This window comes from Acanthaster planci, linkage group LG05 (genome assembly GCF_054643075.1).
Source record: "Acanthaster planci isolate LZ-2023a linkage group LG05, COTS_SCS, whole genome shotgun sequence".
NCBI classification, from domain to species: domain Eukaryota; kingdom Metazoa; phylum Echinodermata; class Asteroidea; order Valvatida; family Acanthasteridae; genus Acanthaster; species Acanthaster planci.
Window position 1 is genome coordinate 97734 of NC_141781.1, and position 25046 is coordinate 122779.

The following is a 25046-nucleotide window of genomic DNA, read 5'->3' on the forward strand; positions in this document are numbered from 1 at the left end:
TCTTTCCATGGAATTCGTCATGAACGATATGTACGATTAAAAGCACATCAACGTAAAAAGCTTCTTTTGGACGTAAGCGTTGGTTGTGGACTTTTTCCCAAATTCTTCTTTACCCTCCCACCCGACACAAAATCAAGACACTGACATTGAACAGGACTCCTTTTCAGCAAACCATAAACCCTCCGTGTACCACTTGAATACCATCGATAGCAACGTCATTGGCACAATGTCGGCATTTGAAATAACAATTATACCGCTGCAGCAGTGATGGCAAGGTATTGATCGTGTGTGTCAGTTTTAACAGATGTTTGGGCTGAAAATCAAACAAGTTTTTATTTTAATTATTTTCAGTCAAGGCAGTAATTTATTTCCATTAAAAAGTTGGGAACATCCAATCTGTCATTTTAATTTCATTTCGTAAGGTTTTAGCGGTTCGTTGTTGAAAGCATAAGCCTGGCTCAATCTTACAAGTTTACAATTCCACCTAATCGATTGGCATTTGCTGCAGTTTTATCGACAGCTTCGGTACGGCAATAAACATGAAGCGTTTATAAGCAGGTCTGACCGGGGTGTTAAAAATTTCAATACGGTACAATATTACGCACGATCCATTAGGAAACTATCGCTGTTTTTGTTTTAAAACTGAGAGGATGTCTTTTGCACTTTTCAGCTGTAAGTCAGCCGGACACGGTGGATTCGTCTTAAAATGGTTTGTATTGAATTTTCTATCATTTTGGTATTCCCTGTTGCCAATCGGATTCATAACCTTAAACGTACCTGTAAGACCTGGCTTACACTTCCCGAAGTGATGGATTTTCCAAACAAAACATATCACATGCAATAACAAATCCCATAACTATTTGGTTTGAATCAATAAATGAACACAATGCCTCTGCCTTCGGCGAAATAATTTTCCGCGGGTAAAATGACATCTCGCACCCGGAGTTGTTAAAAACACTGTTCGTACTTTGTTCTTTTATCATGGATTAATGTATAGTCGACAATATTGGGACGTGGGATTGTTCATTAAACAAATCAGTGCTACAACCATAGGATTAGATACGTTATTATTTAATAAGCAATGGAGCTAACTTGTTAATTTTCGAATACTGTATTAGATTTCAGGCTTTTCTGTATGATTCTTGCAAAGATTTTTAACAAGCCCTGCTGGGGCCTATTCGAACACATTTTGAATGTACTATCAAGCAAACAGCTTGAAGTTGGAGTGGAATCGTCAGTGAACCTAAGTAATGAAGTTACTGTTAGATGTAGGCTTAATTAAACTAACAAAGAAGCTGGTCATGATACAGCAACCAGGAGAATACGTGTAGGCAATCCGCAAAAAAATTGTCATTTAAATTTAGTTTTTTATGTCGGAGCAGTTTGCTCATACCGCCTTAATTATTTTTACGGTGCCATTTTTATGGCGCTCAATTTCGTTTATACGCATCTGTTTGTTTACAAGCCCACCCAAATTAGAGATTCGATAAAATACATCTTGGACTCGAGTCGAAATCGAGTTGTTATTTTTTTTTCTAGCTTGTTACTTGACTTGTAAGCATTAACTTGGACTTGTGTCTGAGACTCGCAAAATGACTAGGGATTTGAATTAATCCGGACTTCCAAAATGACTGGCTGCCAACTGTAATAAATATGTCACCCAGTCGTCTTCAGTTTGGTACACGCCTTCATTCAATAATATTGCCACCTTCGAGTCTTTCTTTCCTTGTGCAATTACATCAAATAGACGAAAGGTAATCAAACAGAATAATATTATCATTAGTGCAGCTGCACTGTCATCCTATAAGGTTTTATTTTTCTATTACTTCGACGTCTACTGGTCTTTATGTATTTGTTTAAAATATAAAGGATCCAAGACATGATTTTCTATTCCGTAGCCAGACATTCAGGAACGTGCATTTCAATTTATTTGTTGAGATTTAATTAAATTCAGAAAAAAGGGTTTGTGAAATATTTCTAGAGAGTAATATAATATTTTGAGATATAAATTATGATAAATTATGTGAGGGAACAGATACTTTTTCTGGGAAACAGAAATCAATATTTTCCACAGAACGAAGCTTTCACATGTATAGTACTTTTAACTTTTCATTTCTGACTTTCCCTTCAGGGACTCCATACTTTCAAAATGATTGAGTGTTGCTTTTCACATTATAGCTGTTTATTTTTATTTTGTTTGTTGTAGGGTAGTCAGGCTTGTGCTGGCGACAGGTCTTGGAGTATCTTGCTACGCACTGGTGACTGGTATAAGCACTCTTACCAGGTTTCCATCTATTTGGGAAAGGATATCATTTCCGTATGTATTGTTCATCGCTAAGTAATTTTAAAGTATTGACAGAAACTGGTATTTTCCCTCGGAATTGTTGGCAGGGGGTGATGCGGCTATTCCGCTTGAACTGCAAAAATATCTTTTGAGCCCGATGTAATTGAAGTGGTGTCATTGATTTCCAAAAATTGGACGTCAACTTGTCCAACAGATTAGACTGAGGACAGATGAGCTATTGGGCCTCATGAAGGGGAACCCTATGTTAAAATTGTGTTAAAATACATTAACAGTGATGAAGCAGATTTTGCTCCTGAAGTTTTGATTTCAAAAATTGCTTCACAATACAAACAGATTTCCAAACTCCTTTAAATAGGAGAGGTGTAACAAAAACTCCTGCTTCACAAAACTCTGTCAGATCGGTAGATCATTTGCACCCCTTTTCTTCAGAAATGATAAAAATACCAGCAAATCTCATGCAAAAAACCGGGAAACCGTACTTCTCGAAAGAAAGCAAGCTGCCACTTGACGTCAACTTGGTCAGCTTTGATCATTTGGTGTCAGTTAAGAAGAGGGATCAATGAAAATAGAAAAGTATGAAACAAAAGTGGACAGCAAGTTTTGATTGACTTTAGGCTCTGTGCTATTAGTGCATTGTCTTAAGGCATGTGTATAGCGAAAATGTGATTTATTCTTTCGCTCAGATGAACACCAAACCTAACATTAAAAACTGGAGCTTAAAAAAAAGAATAACTGAATCATAGTCTTAACGGTCCCTAACAACGGTTTCTGCTGTTTACATTGAACATGGATAAATTTAAAGAGCAACAGAGACGGTTTCGTGAAAAAGTTAAAATATCTCAGGGCGCACCCGAAGCTGAGGATGCACCAAGTAGTTCACGGGGCACGGAAAGCAAATTAAAAGTGATTTGTACATAATGTGTACTTTGCACAAATTCAAAGGGGAGGAGGCATCTGGGTCAGAGACCTATACGCTGGGAGAGGGAAAGTACCTTCCCTGTCCCCGTCCCCTCCGTAGTTACGTCACTGGAAAAGGATATAAATCACTTGTCCGTACACCTCACTCAGAGTTAGACTGCGCATTCTGGCCAATCTGCGGTCTCCATGCCTTCTGGCGAATCAGCGGTCTCGTTTACCCATAATGACATACGGTGACGGACTGACTTTCAGGTTTGTGGACATTCCGTCCCGTGTGTAAATGCAAAATATCGTGTGGTGTCGATTTTCATCAACACTTTCCGTCATCGCCCATCTTTGTAAAACAATGGGCTCTTGACGTGAACTTTAAAGATTGCATACATCCATACGAAAGACCAAACGAAATATAAGTAAGAAAGTCAAAGATTTCATTTAATATTCTGTTGCGCACCCGCAAATCTTGGAATTCTAGCGCCCCCTAATTTTACTCGTTCTCGGTCCTTGCATTTGTCAGGGTCTCTTATTTAGCTCAGCTATGCATTGTCGACAGGTAGCAGAGACGCTAATTTTGTATTAAGTTATATTCATGCTCGATCATGCTCGACTATTAAGTTATATTCAAGCTCTTGGGCGTGATCGCGTGTTCCTCCACTCCTTTGTCCTTGTGTTTTCTCTGCTCAGTTTTGACATGTCGAAATTCCCCTCCACATGGCTGCGTGGTTGAGCGTGGTAAGATTCCCTGAAATGCTAATGTTCAGAAACCTCAGATTTTGTAACTGTCAATCATTCACCACAGATGACCGGGTAAGCACTTCACGCACCCGGCTCTACACTTTGTACACGTGACTTCTTATTCTGTATTTTACCTTTTTACACACGACACTTAGATTCTTGCACACGACTCTAGCAGGAAGTCATGTGACCCTTTATGATGGAAGATTTTCATTGGTGGAGCTGTTCAGCGACGCTCATATTTTATTAATTTCTAAGTCTCTAGAATCCTATAAATAGACCAGATTTTCCCTAGCTCGTCGGTCAGGTGCAGCGGACCAAACCCTTGTTGCGAGAGCGGAACCTATCGTAGTGCGGCGGTTGGACCTTTTCCGAAAGAAGTGCGATAGTAACCATTCTTATGGCGAAGAAATGTAGCCATATGAATGACCAGCTAGCTTAGCTTGGACCGATGCAAGAGCGGTACGAATTAGCCTAGGGTGCTAGTGAGAGTCGTAGCGACCCGTCACCGCTACGTCCGAACCGATTGCCGGGCGAGACACCCCGTGTCCCTCGCCACCCTTGTCCTGCTAACTAGCCCAGTCCTCCCCGTCTCTACGCTGAGCCAATGGTACATAGTGCGGCGACTTTATCATTGCGCTCAACACATTGCGGTCTGAGCGGCAGTGCGGTCGGTACACACCGGCGCTGGCCCCGTCCAGCACTTGCTAGTCACCGTGGTGGTCCGGGACAGCTCCCACTACGGCCCGGCCCGATGAGTGTGGCCTAGCTGTGCGATGCTACACACACGTAACGTAACCCACTCCGTCTGACTTGCATTTCCAATGGTCCCGCCAAACCGTAGTTTTGTTACACTCGTATACAACTTCGCCTCTCTATAACTTTGCCTTTTGTGTGTTGTATTATAAGCTACACCTTCTTCAAACCCACATTGAACTTTGATGAAGAGAAGTGAGAGCAATAAACCAACCATACAGTTTGACTGTCACCCAAACCCCTTGTTTCGCGTCCACCCTTTAATAAATTGTAGACCCCAGATATCACATTCCGTAGACGGTAATAAAATCCATGCTACCATCGACTTGATATTTAGGGAACGCAACAATTCTTTAAATCTGTACCTTGTTCATAGCATTACTGTTTCGACCTGAAACTTTTTTGTAGATTATTTTAGAGACTAATTCCGCCCATGTGAAATACAAAATCTATCTGCGTCACAATCGCTGAATAGTTTAAGGTCTGTTTTGATAATAGTGGAGCATAACACTTGCGTCTTCAACAGAACAAAGGAGGGACGTCTTCGTCAATGGAACGTCGACAAAGATGACACTGGTCCAAGCAAGGGTCTGCTGTTAAAGAAAGAGTCAGTACAATTAGCAAATATTGACAACCGGATTCAAGGTATTGCTTTCAACCAAACTTACAAGGACACTTTAGCTGAAGACCTGCAGAGGAGAGACAGACTCAGACCATGGAATTGGCGACTCAGTGAGAGTCATTTCATCCCTGACACACAGTTTTTAAACTACATGGTATGCATTTCATAATAAAAGATTCTTTAAACATGAACGGAAACTATGGAATGGGGGACTTAGGGATTTCTTTATAAGGAAATTTTATGGTCTTTCGTAATGGTGATGCTGAACGTGGGGGATTCTGAAACAAAGGAAAATTTTGTAAATCTAAATTGTTTTTTCTTTTCAAAACCCCCCAATACAAAGGGAAAATGCATCCTTTGGGATGTTTTGGCATAGCCTAATTACCACCCACCCCACTTAAGATACGCTAGTGCTCAAACCCCAGTGATCGACCATTAACCGTTGTTCTTGGCACTGCATATATACAAGTACAACAGCAAAGACAGTACCATCTTTGCTTTGCAAACATTTTTCTTTTTTAAAAGAGTAGCTTTTCGCAAGAATGAGCGATCGTAAAGTGATATCCTGTAATAAAAATTATACCAATGGTATTTTTCTCTTTTCATTTAACTAGACCTGTCCAACGTCAGTACGTAAAAAACTTCTTCTTGAGTCGTTTGTTCGCTATAAATATGTGCCTGAGATTCCATTGTTGATGTGGAGTAAACATTACAGCAAAGAGGAGTATGCACGTTTATCACACTTTCACAGTATCTACGGGTGGGAGGTTGCTAACGAAAGCGGTAAGAAAAAAATTATGAGCTTGTTTTCTTTAACGATACTCATGAGTATTACTTTGTATTCTTTTGAATTGCAAGATAAATTCAAAAGAATACAAAGTAATACAAAGTACTTAATTCTGATGAACCTCAAATCTAGGAAGAAAAACAAAAAATAACGCTTTAGTTAGCAAAAAAATTCACAAGTTTAAACAAAGAACTGATTTGTTTTCAAGCCGTGATGAACAGTTAGCAATCAGATTTTATGAGGAGCATTTCATAAATTCAGAACTGTATGACTTTATGATGCGCTCACTTTTGTACAAACTCTCTAGCACCTGCCCTAGTTCAGGATTCATTAGCTGTTCAGAAAGCAGAAAATTGGGGGTTTGTAAATAATTCTTCTCGTAACTTATCAAGTTCCTATCTCCCTGCAGCAAGTTTATATTGATTTCTTAGTAGCCCTATACTCTTCCATACTTATCAGTATGATTGGTACGTTTTTACATTTCATGCAGGCGAATAATCTGTCGGTTCAAACGTTAAAATATTTTATTTAATGACACCTAAGATTATTTCCTCACAACCAACTGTTGACTGCATAATATCAAACAAAACAAAGCACAACCAAGAAATTGCCGCGAATCGCATTATTGATAATGCTTATGCCAATTTCCATAATTTCTTTACTGACTATAAGGTGAAAAGTAGACTTCAAAATCTTCGGGAAAATCCAAAAAGACTGCTCTTGAATTCATCATGATGAAATCAAGAATGACGACCTACTGATGATCTAAAATCGTCACACTCAACACACAACTACACTGCGCCTATACTTTTATTGTTGACTGTTACCTTCAGTAATTGCCTCAGCACTCAGCCTTCTGAATACATCAAGCAACACGTACATGTTTGACAAGGACCGATCACCGGGAGAAGATGGATGCACATCCTGTGCTGTCATCGGAAACGGTGGCATCTTGAATGGTTCAAAGATGGGAAAAGAGATCGATGCCCATGATTATGTCTTCAGGTGAATATAAGCTCTTCACGCATTCGTTAATTAGATTGTATGTACATTTTAAACACAGCGTAACTAAAAAAAAACTTTAAAAACTGCCAATTGATTTGTTGTGTGGCAATATTTTATAATTTATTTTTACATGACATGTACATTTAGAGGAACTCTTCCCGCTATGCATGACTACGCAGTAGACAATTTCAGTTTAGGTGACATATGCAAATCACACAGGGCTGGATAGAAAATACACCAACAGAAACTCCTTATCTTTGAACAGGAAGGAGAAGCAGCGAGCTCATTTTATACTCAACAAAACAGTGGCTAAGTGGAGAATTAAGACACTGTGAAATGTGGAATGAACTTGCCGTTAAGAAATGAAGATAAAGTTTTAAAACTAGTTTTTCTGTCTTGTGCATCTGCTACCCAGCCCCGTACAGTTGACGTAAGTCAGATTTCACCAAAACCCATTATTTGCCTTCAGTTTTAGTTATCCATGAATCCTAAATACTGCACCAAAAGACTCGGAAGCAGGGATAGCTGCTCAAAAATATATACAAAAATCTTAATAAAATATTGTTACACGTTAAAACAATTATGGACAATTTTAGAGGTGTGAACTTTTTGTTGTTGTTCTTGTTTAGACTAACACTGTATATGTCCACTACTAGGAAAGAGTATGGTCTTTCTGGAATACAAGCAGTGATTCAAATTGTGATATTTGCAATCGTGGGCGGAGATCCTGGGGTTTGAGGGGATATATCCCCTCCCTGAGGGATTACTAATATAATCACGCCCCTCCTTCTGTAGCCTGTACCCGTGTCCGCACTTGCCAGCGTCACGATCTCCCCTGGGACGGAGGCTGTGCTGAGCTATCAGAAATCACCCCCCCCCCACACACACACACACACAAGTGTGTATTTGCCTGCAACTGGGACCCCCTATTGTTCCCCTTTTGTTTGTACTTCAACTTTTTTAGAAGACCACCCATATGTTTTGTACACGGTTGTCAATCGGGGACCTTATTGTCCTCTATTGTTAAGGGTCCCCAATTGAATGCAGAAACAAACTCACAAACACACACACAAGAAATCTGGGCCAATGTCTGCAATAGCAATCGTAAACAAAACTGTTCAAGCTGTTGTAGTTAAACGTAGGCCGCTTATTCGTAGCTGTAGGCCTGTGTCAGAGCTCAGCCAACTTAGGTCTTGTATGCATGTGCAAACGTTTTTATCCCCAGTTTTGAATACCAATTGAAGTTAGAGGGCTATTTCTTTTCATTCTGCTTAACTTCCTTTACGTGTAATTAGTAGGCGATCCACTGATAATATTCAGATAACTCAATAGTATGCAGACTCCATAAAGACTAATGAAAGCCATGTTTGATTCAATATTTCGTTCTTTATTCAGAACATCTTCATTCCTGAAGATGTTCTGAATAAAGAACGAAATATTGAATCAAACGTGTAATTAGCATTTTGGGCTTTTGGTTTCGTGGGTTTGAGTTGTACCAGGGGGAACAAAGGTAAGTTATTTCTTAAGCCAAGGAGGTCTTTTGTTTGAATGAATACTTGTGCTGGGTGTGTATGCAAGTGGTGGATGCAGTGGTATATAAAAGGAGTGCGCCATCTTTTATCCGGGGCCACTTATTATGCTATTCTAGTGATGGTAACGTCGTCATGGGTTCAAGAGCTCTCTTGCATTTGGCTAATTCCATTCCATTTGGAGCAGTTTGGCTCCAGTGGTTATTTTGAAGTCAAGATTCAAAATTGTAAAGCCTTCATAGAGAGCGGCCATCTTGTATATGTAGTAGTTTCCAACTACAGTGCTGAGCTTTGGGCCGGCGACAGTGACTACAAGCAACAACAAGGGTCAAAACCAGTAAGAATTTCTTTCTGTATTTTTATTTAACTTTCGTAAAATGCCAAATATGAGACATTGAGTGATATAATTGTAATTTTTCTTCGTTTTAACTTCTGTAAATAGCAGGTCTATGATTTCTTAATCGATTGTTACCATTAATTCGAGACCTATGGTTTCGATGGAAATCTAGTAATTGAATTGGGAGTAATCGATTTTTTGTTTTCTTTTGGGGGCTTTGTTTTTCCTGTATTAAGTATCGCACCATTATTTTGGAATTGGCTTCATTGTATTGCTTTCAGAAAGCCCAAAATCCAAGGCAGGAATTTCCTGGAATTGGTTGTCTAAGGGGTGCACTGTACCCTCTTCAGGGAAAGCCAAATCTGGACGAGGTTGGTGTAATAAGGAGGAACCACGTGAGGCGGGTCTGAGAGACTATGAAGCGAGACTTGGGAACGACAGGGAACGTGCACAAGCCTGATGAGGGATAGTGGACACCGTTCGTTCAGGATAGACGATTCAGGCAAAGAGTTGCCAAATTAATTAGTGGCTTACTTCATAAATTTGTGTGCCACATATTGCTGAATCGATTGTAAATTTTGTTCCCTGCTATTGTATTACATGTATAGATTATTGTACTTGGCTTGTAATTGAGTAACTTACCATGTTTGATATTTTGCCTTGGTGGCAAGCTGCGATTGTTCATATGTCACCTTTGGGCGAGTTGTGGTAATACTGGTAATACCCCATATAAGATGCTGATGTGTTTTTAGGAATCATTTCATTTGAGACTAGTGTGGTTGTCCATCCTTAATTACATTAATATTGCCCTTTTTGAGATATATTTATGTGTTAATAACTGAGTATTTTGCAGTGCCTGGAATCAAGGTTATTAATTCAGGAATTATTGTTGTGGAATATTTGCGGCTGGTTTGAGACCAGAATTGTGAAAGCGTGATCCCTGTTTGGGAAGCAATTCAAATATACGTCGTAGGGTCATCTTTCGGAAGCGGAGCATTATTTTAATATAGGATTTGTACAGCTAATAAATCGAATATTCTAGGTGAGAATCAACAGATTTTTGAATTTTCGCACTTTTAGTATATATATATTTAACACGACATATTTATTTGCATGTGAAAGTGTTGAACTTCGGACATTTCGGAATAAACTGTAAAAAAAAAAAATGGGTTTGTTCGATTGCCTTACCGACTGAGGTCTCACAGCCTGCATACAAAAGTATGCACGCTACATAGTAGTAGCAGCACCTGCGACTGTCTGAGTCAGTATATTTGTATGCAGCCATGTGGAAAATGCTGACAACTGAAAAAAAAAGACAATCTGCTTATTTTTTTTTCTAATTTAAAAATCCACGTCCCCTGACTGGACGTGTTCGGGTAATTAATTTGGGGGGAGGGTGTTGGTTTATTTCTGGTGTTTTATTTTTCTGTTTTGGTTTTGTTTATTTTAAAATCAGCTGATGGGTGTTCAAAGGGCAGTTTTATTTTGTTTTTAATTATGTAAGTGGTCCACTGTGATTATTTTAAGAACAGTTTAAAATATCAGTATCAAAATTTACGGATTGCATACTGCTATAACAATGATTCAGTTAATAGATTCAGCGCGACTAGTCCTGAGGTTTCCAGACATTTTTACATACACTTTAATATTGGCGACTACCTTCCATTATGAAAGCGAGACCAAATATCTCCATTTTTCTCTCATTCAGGGTCAATATTGCTGTAACTAAAGGTCACGAGGAGGACGTAGGGAGCAAAACATCATTTTATTGTGCAGCCTTCCGGTCTCTCTCAAACTCTTTAATTAGCGGAAGGCCATATGGCTTCAAAGTACCGCCATACCAACAGGTACTGTGGGTCCTATTGAATCGTGTTTATTTTATCACAATTAGGCAGATCTGGTTACTCGTTTCGTTTACTTCGCTAGTGAGGGGCTGTTTATTCTTTTCCTTCCTATCGGGTCGACATTCTCTTAGGCCGTGAGTACTTCGCGTGCAAAATTCACGGCCATGCTCGAGCTTTTTCACTGGCATACGTACGTACCCAATTATAAGTAAACTGTGCCCACGATTTTACTTATGCTTGCCCAAGATTAACATAATCATATCATCAACTGACTAAATTGTGCCAGAGATTTAGAAAAACTCCAGAGGTCAGTGCTCTTCTCATTCTTGTGTGCGTTCAACGTTTATTGCGCATGAATTGAATCTCTCAATTTTTATTTCTTCCAGGGAATCCGGTATATTTTCTTCCCTAAAACAAGATGGGCCTACATGTTTCTTGGTGCTGTGTTAAGAGGCAACGCTGCACCCCGAAATCCCGAGGATGGCAGGTAGTTTACCATTATTAGAAAAATTATGTATGTTGCCTGTGATGTGCTGAAAATGTTATACATCTAGAAGTATATGAAGTATATTTTCACAAATAACATTTTTTTCATCTAAGATTACCCCCGAAATTCCAGACGAAGCTGACAGCAGAGGACATCAAGCTTGTACATCCAGATTTTGAAAGATATATCAGAGACAGGTATCTGTCATGAAATCCGTCACGATACTTACTTTTACACTTTTTTCCTTCTCTCTTACCTGCATTGATATAATCTAATATATTTATAAAACATTCATGAAAAGCATTCTTTTGATCGCCCAAATGGCTTTCTAAGCATCGGATGGAATATCCAGTCTCTCCCCCCAATCTCAAGAATTATTTTCAAAAACGGAGTTTGTAAGTGTGAAATAGGTTGTATGTAACCGTGATAGTCAGGCGGAGGACATCCAAACTTCAATGTTTCTGTTTTTTGTGTCCTTTCATTGTAAAGTATTGGTTTCATATGTACCAAAGTTTACGAAAATATCCAGGTGATTAACGGTCTGTTTATTGTTAGATGGATCAACTCCACCCGCCGTAAAAACGTACAAATTTATCGTCCATCAACCGGTGCTATCATGCTTCTCCTGGCACTACACACCTGCGACAAGGTGAGAATTTCAGAATTTCCAGAAATCCAGTGCTCCAGAAATTCACTTATGCAGCTTTCTGTCTGAGAATTCACAACTAATCATAATGTGCTGCATGCAGTCAGCAAGGGAAGCTCATTAACCTATCAATTGGCCACACAGATTAATGGCCAAAACCTCCCCCATAGACCTCTTTCGTTGCCAAAAGCTGTCATGTGACTGGTAAAAATATGGCAAGGCCAAACAAATGGATGATATGAACAGTCCTTTGTTGAACCGCGAACTTCCGACTCCTAGTAACCTGCGATATTATAAAGTGGTGGCATTTCAATTAGTTCCTTAATATTCCATTGTTAAGACCGCCCCTGTAAACTGCATGCTATTTAAAAATTTTATTTAACCCATCAAATATGACCAAAAAAATTCATTATTTGTCTATAGACAGAAAAATAACTCTTATTGGTCCTTTCTTTGGTCCTGCTGCTGCTTGCTGTATATATCATCCATTTGCTTTTGTGCCCACGCCTTGCCATATTTTTACCGTTGCTGCTGCTGCTGCTGTTGTTGACATTAACATTCATAAATTTGTAATGATGCCGTTCATTGTATACAGGTGGATGCATACGGTTTTGCCGGAAGTTTCGAAAAATACTCAGAGTACTACTACGACGTTGCGTTTACAAAACATGTATCGTATCTCAATCACGATAGTCAAAAAGAGAAGCAACTGTGGATCAAGCTACATCAACTGGGCATCATTAACCTATACACCAGAGACTAGGTTTACTGGGAAGGTTTTGCTGGAACACCGATCTCGCATCTAGTGAAAATCTCCTGTGACCTGTGCAGGACAATGGCGGCGGAAGCGGGGGAGGGGGCCAGTGTCCCCCACTTTTTTGACCGGGGCTCTTCCCCCCCTTTTTGCAGGTCCTATAATTGGATGGGGCAGAACAGATTGAGCTATTAATGGCTGATGCCTGATGGTCTTAAAACTGCTCCCCCCCCTTTTGAAAATCGTTCCGCCGCCGGTAGTGGAGGAAAATAATTGTGCAAAGTTTGTTGCCCTGTAATAGAGTATTCATTGCCAATTTCCCAGCTCAAATTGAATTTTGCACACCGGTTTCAAGTGTACCCATTTTTATTGCTCCTAAACTTTAAATTGATAAAAGAGTACAAGACGCTGGGTGGGCTAGCCTGTCTTTTCTTCAATAAGTTTTATAGGTGAAGCCACATAAACTTGGAATTTAATTGAATTTTGACAAATATTCAATGACAGTGGCAGAATGTCGATGCATAGATCTTTTGAGTTTATAATCACATGAAAAGATTATTTTGAAAGTTAATACTCTTTGGATAAAACGTGCAACCAAGCTTTGATCTTTTCTAAAGTACTATACTGCAATCTTGTATACTCAAGTTCCTTATTAATTTTAGTGATGACTGTCGTAGAATGTTTAAATTACTGGAATTTCCAGTAAACACTGAAAGTTACACTGACCTGACCAGCTATTAAGTTTTGATGTACATGTCTTTATTTCAAAGACATTTGTGTATCAAATTCACTGGTTTAAAAAAGTACAGATAGTTAGAGCCTTGGATTTAACAGCAACAACTAGCCCTATCATTTTTCAATTTAAAAAATTTCAATTTTTCAATTAAAGTCAGTATATGCCTTTTAATCATTCTTCGATTAAATTTTTTGCTAAATTCAATATTTTACGCTCTGCCGATTTTTCACACTTAATTGAATATATCAAAAATATAATCAAACTATGTGCATTATGATAATAACTGTGATTTTATCATAACCTTGGCACAATACTCTTTCCAATGATAATTTGGATGAACTTCTAAGGTCATGCACCGCTGATTTCTGCTCCAGAAAACGTCCATAAAATGGGAAGAAAATGGTCCTGCACTTCCATTCAAGTCTTGGCAGGGAAAACTACCTTGATAGAACTTCATCGTCTCTTGTTTGATCATATAACTTACTTGTATTTTCAAACGCATTGTTGGACATAGCCTTATTTCGTTGTTTTCCTAAAATGACATCTGGCCGAAAGAATAATTTGGCAGGGGCTTCTGTCCACAACTATTTTTAAACCAAGAATGTTTTTCTGCAATAATTTCGTCAGTTACTTTTGGATAGCGCCAACTGATGGATTGTACCTTTACGATCGGAACAACTCGACATTCTAACGGGCTCTTTTCACTTTTCTGGTTTGGATTTTTAACAATCATCAAAGCCATTCGAGATTTGTTCTGGGCAGGAACAACCAAGATCTTCCTAAAACCAAAATAGCTACTTCAGAAAGGTTTGTATATAGTTATGAACTATGGTATATGTAGGCATAGACTTGGTGCCAAGTCCAACACAACTGTCGAACGACTTGTCATCAAGTCAAATATTGGCCTGATTATTGGTGACCCTGCACAGTAAAACTTTCATCTACGTGTAGGTCTATCTGACTTTCCTTAATATCCTCACATGAATCCTTTACCACAAACAAAAATTACGTACTTCAATCGTGGAGGGTCATTGTTATATTTGAAGGTAATAGCTTTGTCAGGATGTTATGTAAGACGGTGTATAATTCTATTGCTTTCCCGTCACTGTAAAGTCAAGATATCACACACAGTAATCTAGATAAAGCTGACCAAAGGATGAAGATACCTTTTCAGAGCTTTTCGGGTGCAGCACCACAAAAAACAGGTTTTCAAATTAAATCGATGAATTTTTAGTGTTGATCTATTATGAACTTTCCATTGAGATTACGACGCTAATCCCCACTATTTCAGTGGAACGGGGGTTCTACTGACAACAATATCCTCTCTAAGTTCATGTAGAATCGTTACATTTTATGGTACAAAGATTGAGTAACGGCACACAACATACATGTTGGAACGAAAAGCGCACGCACGCGCTATACGTGTTACAGGCGCACTATTAAACTACGCAACCATGCCCAAAACTTCGCTGGTCGCCCAGTAGTAGGCGGCGGGGGGTTCTGGACCTGCAAAACCCTCCTATACCTACCCAACCCCCCTCAACCGGCCCAACTCCTTCCCTCCGGATCAACTCCCCGGGGCTTTTCTAAACCCCCGGGATTACGACCAACCACGGGGAATAGATTGCAAAAGGGGCCAGATTTCCCCCAACCAAAAGAAAAAACCTCTTTCTCCCTAAATCGAAAGAGGTTCGATAAAAATTGAGATTAAATTATAATTCCCATATAATAAATAGAGACTTGAATACGCAAACAAAACCACAACGTCGCCCTGTCTTATTGGGTTTTAATTGACTTTAAAAAAATCATTTTTATCAGCATTTGCCGAACAACGTAACATGCCACAACACACCAAGCCTGAATGAAAACGAGCGATTTAAGCGAGCCAACAGGAATTTAAAAATCTCACGAAAGAGTCATATCACCAGCTTTTAAAAATAACGTCGGAACGGACACGTTGTTGTTGGCGGACGTATTTGAGAACTGTCGGAAAGTTTGCAAAAAGAATTATGGCTTAGACCCGGCCAATTATTACACGTCGCCGGGTCTGTCGTTCGATGCGCTTTTGAAACACTCGCGGAACTTGAATTGTTGACTAACATTTTGACTGCCTCAAAAAGTCACTTGACTCCAAGAGGAGTTTTGGTCCACTTTTAACAAATGCACAAGACTTCTCTGCATCTGTGCCCTGTGGTTATCATTCAAACGCCTTTCTTAGGTTTCACAAACTTATGTGGAAAACAACTGTACACTGGCACTGTCAAAGGCTACTGGAAGTAGGCCTCAGATGATAGGTGTTACATAATAAACACTATAAGTCCCAGACGTTAGCGTTAGATAACAATCTGAAAATTAATCAAAATAAATAAAAAAAATACCAATCACATCATAACCCAAGGAAGACCATGAGAAAAGGATGGTCTAAACCTAGGTAAGTAATATACATCTACACGAACGTGGTACATTGTGTGTGTATACTATAACATTAAGCACACTTTAGTTTGACAATCTCATGAACTTTCCAGATTTTTATCGTTTCTTGGTAGGGTAAAAATAAAACTAAAGTCACCATAAAGGGCTCTTTTAAGGCCTACAAATCACAGAAAAGATCTGGGAATCACATTATAATCAAACTCTGAAAATACAACTTGGTTATTGATAAGGCTTTTTTCGTAGTGAAATTTACGAATCAGACACTGCTGACTGTATGGCAGAGGAAACATGTTCACAATGCATCCTTGTACACAATGTGTATTTAAAGGCACAGCTATCCAAAAGCCTTTTGGGAAGAGCTTATTATGCTAATTAGGTTGAATCTCCTAAATATGATGTAATGGTTTGCAGACATGTAATGCAAGATCAAACTATTAAAGTGTACCAGAAAAGAGATTATGCAGTAAATTCCAAGTATTGTGGGGATTAGAACATTTTAAAAGAAACCATAATATAATTTTGATTTAAATTTAAAAACAGATTTGGCTGCACAACTACTACAGCAACAAACATCGACAAACACCTCTTTTTCAAACGGGCTGAAAGACGCAGCATCTCCAGCGTGGGAGCGAAATGTTTTGCCAAAGCCAATAACCCTTCTTTACCCGATTACGACTCAAACATTCAGACGTCGTACATCATGTACCTCGATGCAAATTTCAGTGGGTTAAAGACACAACCAAGATTACTCCCGGGTACATCGCAAAACTTTCTTCAGGCGCTTAAAAAGGCTACATGCTCGAAGTCACCTTGGATTACACACAGCGGTTGCACGACTTAAAACAACAATTTCCCGCTGTCGGGCTATCAGAATGATTTGCTATCGAACGGAGAAAGGCTTACGTCCGTAGACAAGCTGGTGGCGACTTTGGACAGGAAACACAAATACGTTGTACACTACTACACATTGCAGAAATATTTAGAACTCAGTTAAAAGAGGTCCACCGAGTGATGTCCTTCAGACAGGCACCTTGGATGAAAGGTTACAAAAACACCGAGTTGCGTAAATTAGCCAATTATGATTTTGAGAAGGACCTCTTCAAATTAATTAACAACTCTGTAGTTGGCAAAACGATGGAAAATGTGAAATATTGCATCAAACTAACTTCTAAACCGCACTATAAAACGACTACGCCGTTCAAAGAGTGTGATTTCTCGTTCATTGAAATGTACCGCGTAATAACCAAGTTGAATAAACCGATTTACTGCGGCGTAAGCGTGCTTGATTCATCCAAAACGTTGATGTATGATTTCTATTAAAACACGTTGAAAGCAAATTTTTGTTTGGGTGTTTGTCTTTTGTATATTGATACAGATAGCCTGCTCGTTCAGATGCAAACCGACAATTTATCCGATTACCTACGTAAAAAGTGTGAGATATTCGATTTGAGTAATTACCCAACAGATCATCGGCTATACTACCTAAAAATAAAAATTATCGGCAAAATGAAAGATGAACTTGGCGGTAAGGTTATTTCCGAAGCTGTTTGTATACACCCAAAAATGTACTATAACCCGACAGGTTATATGAATCGACACAAGAGGATAACTTGAAACAAAGTTGTACTGTAGTTGATGTGGTTTATTCGGCTGGCTCGATGTGCGGCTCTCTGCCCAACTGCCAGAACTCGTAGGGATTTTATACATTTGCTGGACATTCCATTTTTCATCCATCATACAAGTTTCCTTGCCTTATTAGGTATTAGCTACTATTCTTTGAATATTAATACAGCGTGCATGAATATGTTTGGTTCATTTGGATTTGAGGGTAGGGTTAGTCAAATTAATGAACACTGACTTTTCCTTGTAAGGCCAGTGGGCTGCCTCATGACCCATCCGGTCCAGCCCTGCTTTCCTCCCCAAGGGCCTTGTGGTTCAACTAGTCATTCCTTAAGTGAGGCTCATTACTTGGAAAGCGGTTCTACTGTTTAAGGTCAATCCGTGCATTGAACTTAAGTAGCAATACAACATGTGCTATTGTAATATGGTGATAGTACTTTCTAAGGCGAAAGGAGTTACAAAAACTGTAACCCAAAAACATCTGACACGTACCACGTATAAAAGGTGCCTATTTTTAAAAACTCGGCACTTTAATAAACAGCATCTTTTCAGATCTGACAAACACTTATTATTAACTCAGTCTGACGCCGTTGGGCACGAAACAGTATACATTGCCAAATAGGGTTAAACCTTAAGCCTACGGCCATTATCGTAACACGATCAAACATCGGCAGTAGGCGGCAATTCTATATCCGCAGCACGACTTGAAGCTCTTCTCTGACAAAAGACCGTTTAGGGCCGTTTGACAAGTAATACAACATTGGCCCCATTTTCACCTTTTTACCTCGAACTCGTTTAAACTGGCTTGTGCGACGGTGCACTTGATAAATGTCCACGCTCCAAATCATATCGGTCGCTCTATTCGACCGGATTCACTTGTAGAATATCAGCATCGATTAAAAGCTTGAAAGGGATTTTGATCCTGCTCAAAGACCCGACCGTTAAAAATGCTCAACGATTTTATAATCCGCATATCACGAAAACAAGCGTAACGGCCGAGGGTAAGCCCAATTAGCTGTACTCGCAAGGGCCATTTGAATACCAACACTTTACCGAAATCCCCAATTTCTTCGGGAATTCGGTTAGTGACAGTAATTTTAATAGTCTCGTTTATTAGATTTGTTTATTAAAACCAGTTTAAGATAAAACGATTAAATGTATAAATCGCCACACTGCGCTTAATCGTGTGTAAAATGGGTAGCGGCAAGAGCCAGTGGATTTTGGTTCTTTTAGAAACGGAATATATCGATTTGCGTTTGAAGCAATCGTGATCATTTGCCCTACGTTGTTTAAAAATAAAACGAACGACTGTGGATTTATACCGATGAGAATGTATACCTGTGTGATTTAGACCGAGAGAAACTCGAGTTAAACAAGGCGTTGGAACTTCATCAAAAGGCGTTTGATGGCGTAAATACGCTGTTTGTCGTAGACGGTTGCGCGTCAGATCGATTCATGAAGTATCGCAGGAGATCGAAAGGCAGTAATACATGCGCCTTGAGTAAAATGGCTTTCAGCGGCAGACATTACTTGAACAGTTGTTGGTTGTTATAACTCAAACACGGCGTGAATCGCAATGTTTCACGGTAAGGATCGAAATTCGTTTCAGCAGTGTTTAGCCGAAAACGACGTGGTACCCGACGACAAAAGGAAGCGATTAAAAAGCATCTACGTGACCTGAAACTTAGCAAGTTGATTTTAAATACCGAACCGCCAGTTGTCGTATTTAACTCAATAAAAATTAGAAAATATTTTGTCAGTTGCCAGTAATTAAGCGTGAGTATAAAAAGGAAACATCTGCAAGAAATCAAAATCGAACCTAAACTAAACGTAAAAGATAGGCTCTGTTCAGTCGTAGCCTCTAGTGAGCAAATACCTGGGCAAAGAGTATACCGTGAAAGACATCGACTTTTAGGCGTTGCCACACCTATCGAATTTCTGGGGTTTAACGTCGATTTAAAATATGAAGAAGACCTAACGAAACATTTAAACGATGATCCAATAATTAGTCATACTATGGGACACCTACTCAGTGAAATTTGTTACAAGTACCTATCGCCTTTAGTAGCAACGTTAATAACAAGAAAACACGTGGCTATTAATAAGAATCCTATTATTGTAAAAGATGTCAATGGAAAAACAACCAGTCAAGATCCCGACGGTGACAAAGATTAAAAACCCCAAACGCGTCGAACAAGGTAAACGACTAGTCGAGCATAACAGTCCGTGAATCAGAGACGAAATCCGAAAGTAAGATTTATAAATCTATTGAAAACAACAGAAATTTGATCATAGGCGGTTTAGTGGTTAGAGGAATAGCGCTTACGTTGTAAAAAGCGCCGGCACCCGTTCAAGCATAGCACCTGCACCGAGAATTTAACACTTGGAATAATTTGGAAATAAAATATAAAGTATAAAATTTAAAAACTGTATATATTAAAACATGAGTAACGCTAAATCGATCAACGTAAACGGAATTGCCAACACGGAATATAACGGCGCTGTTATTAGCTTCATTTCAATGGGATAACTTAACTGCAGTGTCAGCGGGTGCATTGGCTACGCAGGGCTGGCCAGTGTCGCAGATTATCCTACCGGCAAGCTTGCCTACAGCTTAAAACGTAAGTTTAAAAACGGTTAATTGTAAAGTAACAATCCGAAGGCTGATTTGAGCCTGAAGAGATGCCCCTATTGGATCGAGGGGGAAAATAAGGTTAAACATATGATAACGATGTTGATGACGAAAACTTAGACACCACTGACAGAGAAGAAACGTCGTTTTATCGAAGGTCAACCGGAGATAACACCCGAAGAAGGTAGCCTAAACGATCGCAAGAGCGATACAATGTATTTAGAACCAAACAGACGGTAGATAATTTCTATTAATTTTTCAAACTTGCCGGCCAACCGGGCGTACGAAATTTACCAGATTATGAAAATTTTGATCATCGAAAACGTTGCGAATTATTTTTCAAAGCGCTTCCGGGGTTTAGTAAGTAGACAAAAGAAACCGACGAAAGAAATCCCGACTTAGTTGTAAACTTGGACACGATTGCCAAAAACGCTAGGGACGCTGAATGGAAATTTGAGTTGAGATTTATTCGAGAAGAACTAGGTTTTTTACCTGAAGGGAAAAAATTAATAAAATCGGTTAAAACGTTAAACTTCATTAATCTTGAGATAGTTCAAATGGAAGAACTAGCCAACACGGCAGACCAAGTAAGCAACGTCGTAAAACAGCTCACAGAAAATCGGGAAGCGCAGACAGAAGAATTAAATTACCGAAAACTTCTCGCTTTAGATCAATCTCTACAGACAGTGAAAGGCGAGTTGGTTTTAAACCAGGGTAATTTGGACAAGTTAGACGAAAAGATTCAACAGGTCGAAAATTAATTAGAAGAAGCCGCGAGTGATGCAGAAGGTGCAGAACTTCAAGAACGAAAAGATCCGGATGCTTTTTATAGAACAAGGCGTCACTATCGTCAGCATCTTGAAGGCTTTTTGTTTAGCTATCAGTATGATCGTATGTAACATAGTGGCCCCTGTAAGACTGGTTGGAGCTCCTAGCCCCACACCGGCACCAGAACCTACGCCTAGTCCAGAACCTAAGCCTAATCCAGAACCTGCACCTAAACCCACACCAGCGCTACCGTCAAAAGAAGGCGTAACAGATTGGATTAAACGGCAATTGTGGAATTTGGCAAACGTTTTGAAGAAATTAAGTTTGAAAGCGCTTGTGGCTTGACGGGTATAATTGGAAGCGTTCTTTCTTGGATATTAAACATGGCGAGCAAGACAGTCGGTTGGATAGCTGAGCACATTTGGACGTTGCTTGTCGGCGTAGGGGCTTTTAATTCTGATGTTCAGAAGATGTAAGTCGGTTTATAATAGTTTTAACGTATTATTTTTTGTTGAAAAAATAACCCCCTTTCTCGAAAAGGAGAAAAGGGTTTTTTAATGCCTTTTACTTTTTGGTTTCGGTTTAAGTTAATACGTTGTACAACATAACACAAATTCCAGCGACTGCAATCGTTCCTTCGGTTAACGACAATTTTTCTTCGTAATGAAAGTCTAAAGGTTTATTTTCAAGAGGCGCTTTTGGTGGTAATACAGGCTTTATAATTGGAGTAAGTTCCGGATCTGGTCCTGTAACTTCTTCATCAAAGTCTGTGGTCTCTGGAACTGCTCTTTAATTTAAACTCGGAACATACCCCGTCTGCATTCCGACTGTCGCTATTTGTAAATTATTGTTATATCCCTCAAACGTGCCGATGCGTAAATCCATGTCGGAGGGACCAAGTACAACCCCAGTGCGACTACAAAATTCAAAAGCGTGTTTGCGCACAGCAACGAGTCATGAAACTGGTCGATTGACTATTCCAAATAGGTCCCTGAGTTTATCGAAGATTCCACTATGGTGTAAATTGCCGTTGGGCGTCTAGTCCCGTGCCATGTGCCATAACGCTGGTTTTACCGTATAGGTACTTGGGTGACCAAAGCCTTTAGGCGGTTTAGCCCATCCAAAGCCCATGTAGGTAGAGCCCGCGTACTTGCCGGAGGTAAGATGTAAATCGTATGCGTCGTAGTTTTTGCCCTGGACTGGGACGTAACCATTGTCATAATAGTAAGCGGTACCGAGCCCATTTGATACGGCATCCCTCGTTTGTTTAAACGATTTATTTTGATCGACACGTATCACAAAGTTCCGATGGTCTTAGTTGTTCTGCAACGCGTTGATATCGTCACTCGGGATAGGCATCACGCAGCCGTAAAAGATTTTTCTCACCGTGTAATACATGTGAAAATTAAACAGCGCAGAGAGTACGGGTTTGAATCGAATAATAGGTCAAAACCCACTCCACATGCTGTTGTCGCGCAGTTGACCGCGAAATTAAACTGGTTTTGAAAAAACGACATGGGGTCAGTTGTCCAATGGTTGACGGCTTCGTCTGTTTTCACTTTATTTTGTACGCCCCGGTTAAATTTGGAAACACGGCGGAAAAGTAATAGTCTTTATTAACAATGATCGATAATTGACTAAAGTTGGCTCCTTTCTTTTCTATAATAAACCAGTTTTAAAAAGGAGGCGCCGAAGGTACGCAGGAGGTAGCGGTTCCTGGTACTGGACGGACTTGGACAAAGTTATTCGCCAACTTTTTTCATAAAGTCTTTTTTAAAAACTGCCGCCCTTTCGTTGGCAAGCGCTTCTGCTTTCTCCTTGACCTGCCGATCAAATTCTTCTTTACTCGTCGTTTTGTTTTCTTGCAACTTAGTCGTCGTGTTAGCTCGAATCTTTTCCTTCAGCTCGTTCAATTTCCTAAGTTCGGACAAAATTAAGACAAATTCTTCTTGGGACACTTCACTGTCTGCGGTCACGTGTGAGACGTACTCGTCTAAGGTGTTTAGCTTGGCGTCTGCAAGCATTCTGATTTTGTAGTTATGTTTGGTTTTGTGAGATATCCTACGACTGACGTACTTTAACATCGCGTAAGCAGCAAATGCACCAACAGTGACACCTTCCATCACTAACCCGACGGGTGCTGTAATAACTCCCAGTATAGCGGGAGTGCCTATGGCGGCAGATGTGGCGCCTATCGCTTCCACTCCGTATTCCACGTAATCTAGCACGGTTAATAGTCGTTTGATCTTTTTGTTAGACGTTTCTCAGGTGTCTCGTTCTCGTAAGATTTATCTGCGGATGTCTTCGATCTTTTGAAGGCGGTAAATTTTGTCGCGTTTGCTTCGGCTTGGTACCCACTCAAGTCTGGATACATATTTGAGTGGTCGTGTGTTGTCATCTTTTTTATTATATAGCGTTTAAAAAAATGTTTAGTTTGATTAAAATTCCAGCGCCTTTGTTGTTGAAAAGGTCAACTCGCTCATGTTTCTGTCTATTAACTTTTTAGGTGTTTTACACACCTCAGGTGTTGAGTTGCGAGGCTCGGTAGCTATCACGTCTAGCAAATCTGAAGACTGTCCATTGTAAAAGTTGTCGTGGGTATTTAGCTGTTTGCAATGAATAAACGCGAGTTTTAAGGGGTTTAAGTCATATTTACCTTCATAAATGACGCCGGGTAAAAGTTTTACTTTAGGTAAGTTTAATATCTTAGACACTTCTTTATTTAGCCTCAACTTGAAGTTGGAGTATATAATGGCCAACGTTAAACCCTCTAAGACTCTGAGTGAACTTTGAAAGATACGCCCGGGATCGAGTTTATTAACTCAAGTCAAACCAGTCCATGCTGTAGTAACTGGGAGACACCACGATACTTCCTCTTTCGCATTAGAGTAACGCTTGAAACGAGCCTTGAGAATGAAGCCCATCGTATATAGGTTCTTTTAACCCCGTGAGAAAAAGTCTTTTACCCATGTCATGGTTAGGTCTCTTCTGGGTTGGTTTCGGTCTCTCGCAGGGTTAGTTAGAGGGTTACTCTCGTAAATCTCTTCTAAGGCTTGTCTCTGCCCCTCATACAATGACGCTGATTCGGGGTTTTTTTCGTTGATTTCAAAATTTAAACGAGTTTGCGTGTCTAATGGTAGTCTTTAACTGCGCTTCTAAATATTTTACTTATTGATTGAGCTCTTCAATTTCCTTAGCGATGATTCTAATTTCTGCTGCTAAAGTCCCAAGTTCTTCGTTTGCTTGTAACAGTCTATTTTTAATCTTTTTACTTATTCTGAATTTGGGGATACTTCCCCGTCTTTCCTCTAAAGGTATTCCAGGCAGTCTTTCACCACTGACCCCAGCGGGTCTACAGTCCAAGTTTGTATCCCACTCGATTTCAGTACCGTTTGCCACGTTGAAATATCCAGCTTTAAACTGTAGATTATTTACTCTAACGGCTCTGTCGGCTTTTGTGTTATTGATCTCATGTTTCAAATTAAACGTCTGTGGATTTTTAGTCAAATAAAATGTATGTTTTCTATATAATTCGGCATATTTGTTTTATAATACTAAATTTAAATCACATATCGCAATTAGTCCAAACTAACCAAGTCGTAATGCCCTCATCACCCAAACGCGTTGGCAATTGTTGATAATACACGCTATTACTTTTACACACTTGCCATTTTTGCAATCGCGACGTATTGCGTACATTTAATTTATTTCGTGGGCAAATGACCAAACCTAATTTTTCGTAGTTTGTTTGCGCAGTGCAGTGTTGGTGGAATTATAAATATATTTAACATCACATTTTTGGGCAATAGTTTCGCATTTGTAGACTCATTTATAATTTAATTAGCATTTTCTGAAAAGACGTTTTTCTTGACAGCCGTAATTATAATAAATGGAAGAATAGCATCGGGATACATAAGTGCCTTCTTTTATCACGGGGTTTGAAATAATCAGTTTGCTGGAATCAAAAGGACCGCATACAACATTGGGATCGCTGTTATTGGCACTGAGTCGCTCGTGGTCGTCTGTTACGATGTAAATTTGGGTTGACATGGTTCTGATTTTGTATTTTAGTTGGAATTTTTTCCGTTTTTCTTGAAAGTTACTCTTGACAGTTGATCGGCTGCTTCTATTAAAG

General features: G+C 39.5%; 1 protein-coding gene across 2 annotated transcripts; it reads left to right on the forward strand.

Annotated features, from left to right (window-relative positions):
• Positions 1-576: 576 nt before the first annotated feature.
• LOC110984694 (alpha-N-acetylgalactosaminide alpha-2,6-sialyltransferase 2-like) lies at positions 577-13662 on the forward strand. 2 transcript variants are annotated; one of them, XM_022245116.2, is made up of 10 exons: positions 577-709; positions 2207-2317; positions 5238-5487; positions 5948-6116; positions 6954-7125; positions 10700-10838; positions 11222-11322; positions 11436-11519; positions 11878-11971; positions 12564-13662. In XM_022245116.2, exons 1-10 carry the CDS (start codon positions 651-653, stop codon positions 12729-12731), a joined length of 1347 nt encoding a protein of 448 aa, XP_022100808.2. In that variant the 5' UTR covers positions 577-650; the 3' UTR covers positions 12732-13662. The 2 variants fall into 2 exon arrangements, with proteins under 2 accessions (XP_022100808.2, XP_086992675.1); XM_087136549.1 differs by lacking the exons at positions 577-709; positions 2207-2317 and adding an exon at positions 4279-4417.
• Positions 13663-25046: the final 11384 nt, after the last annotated feature.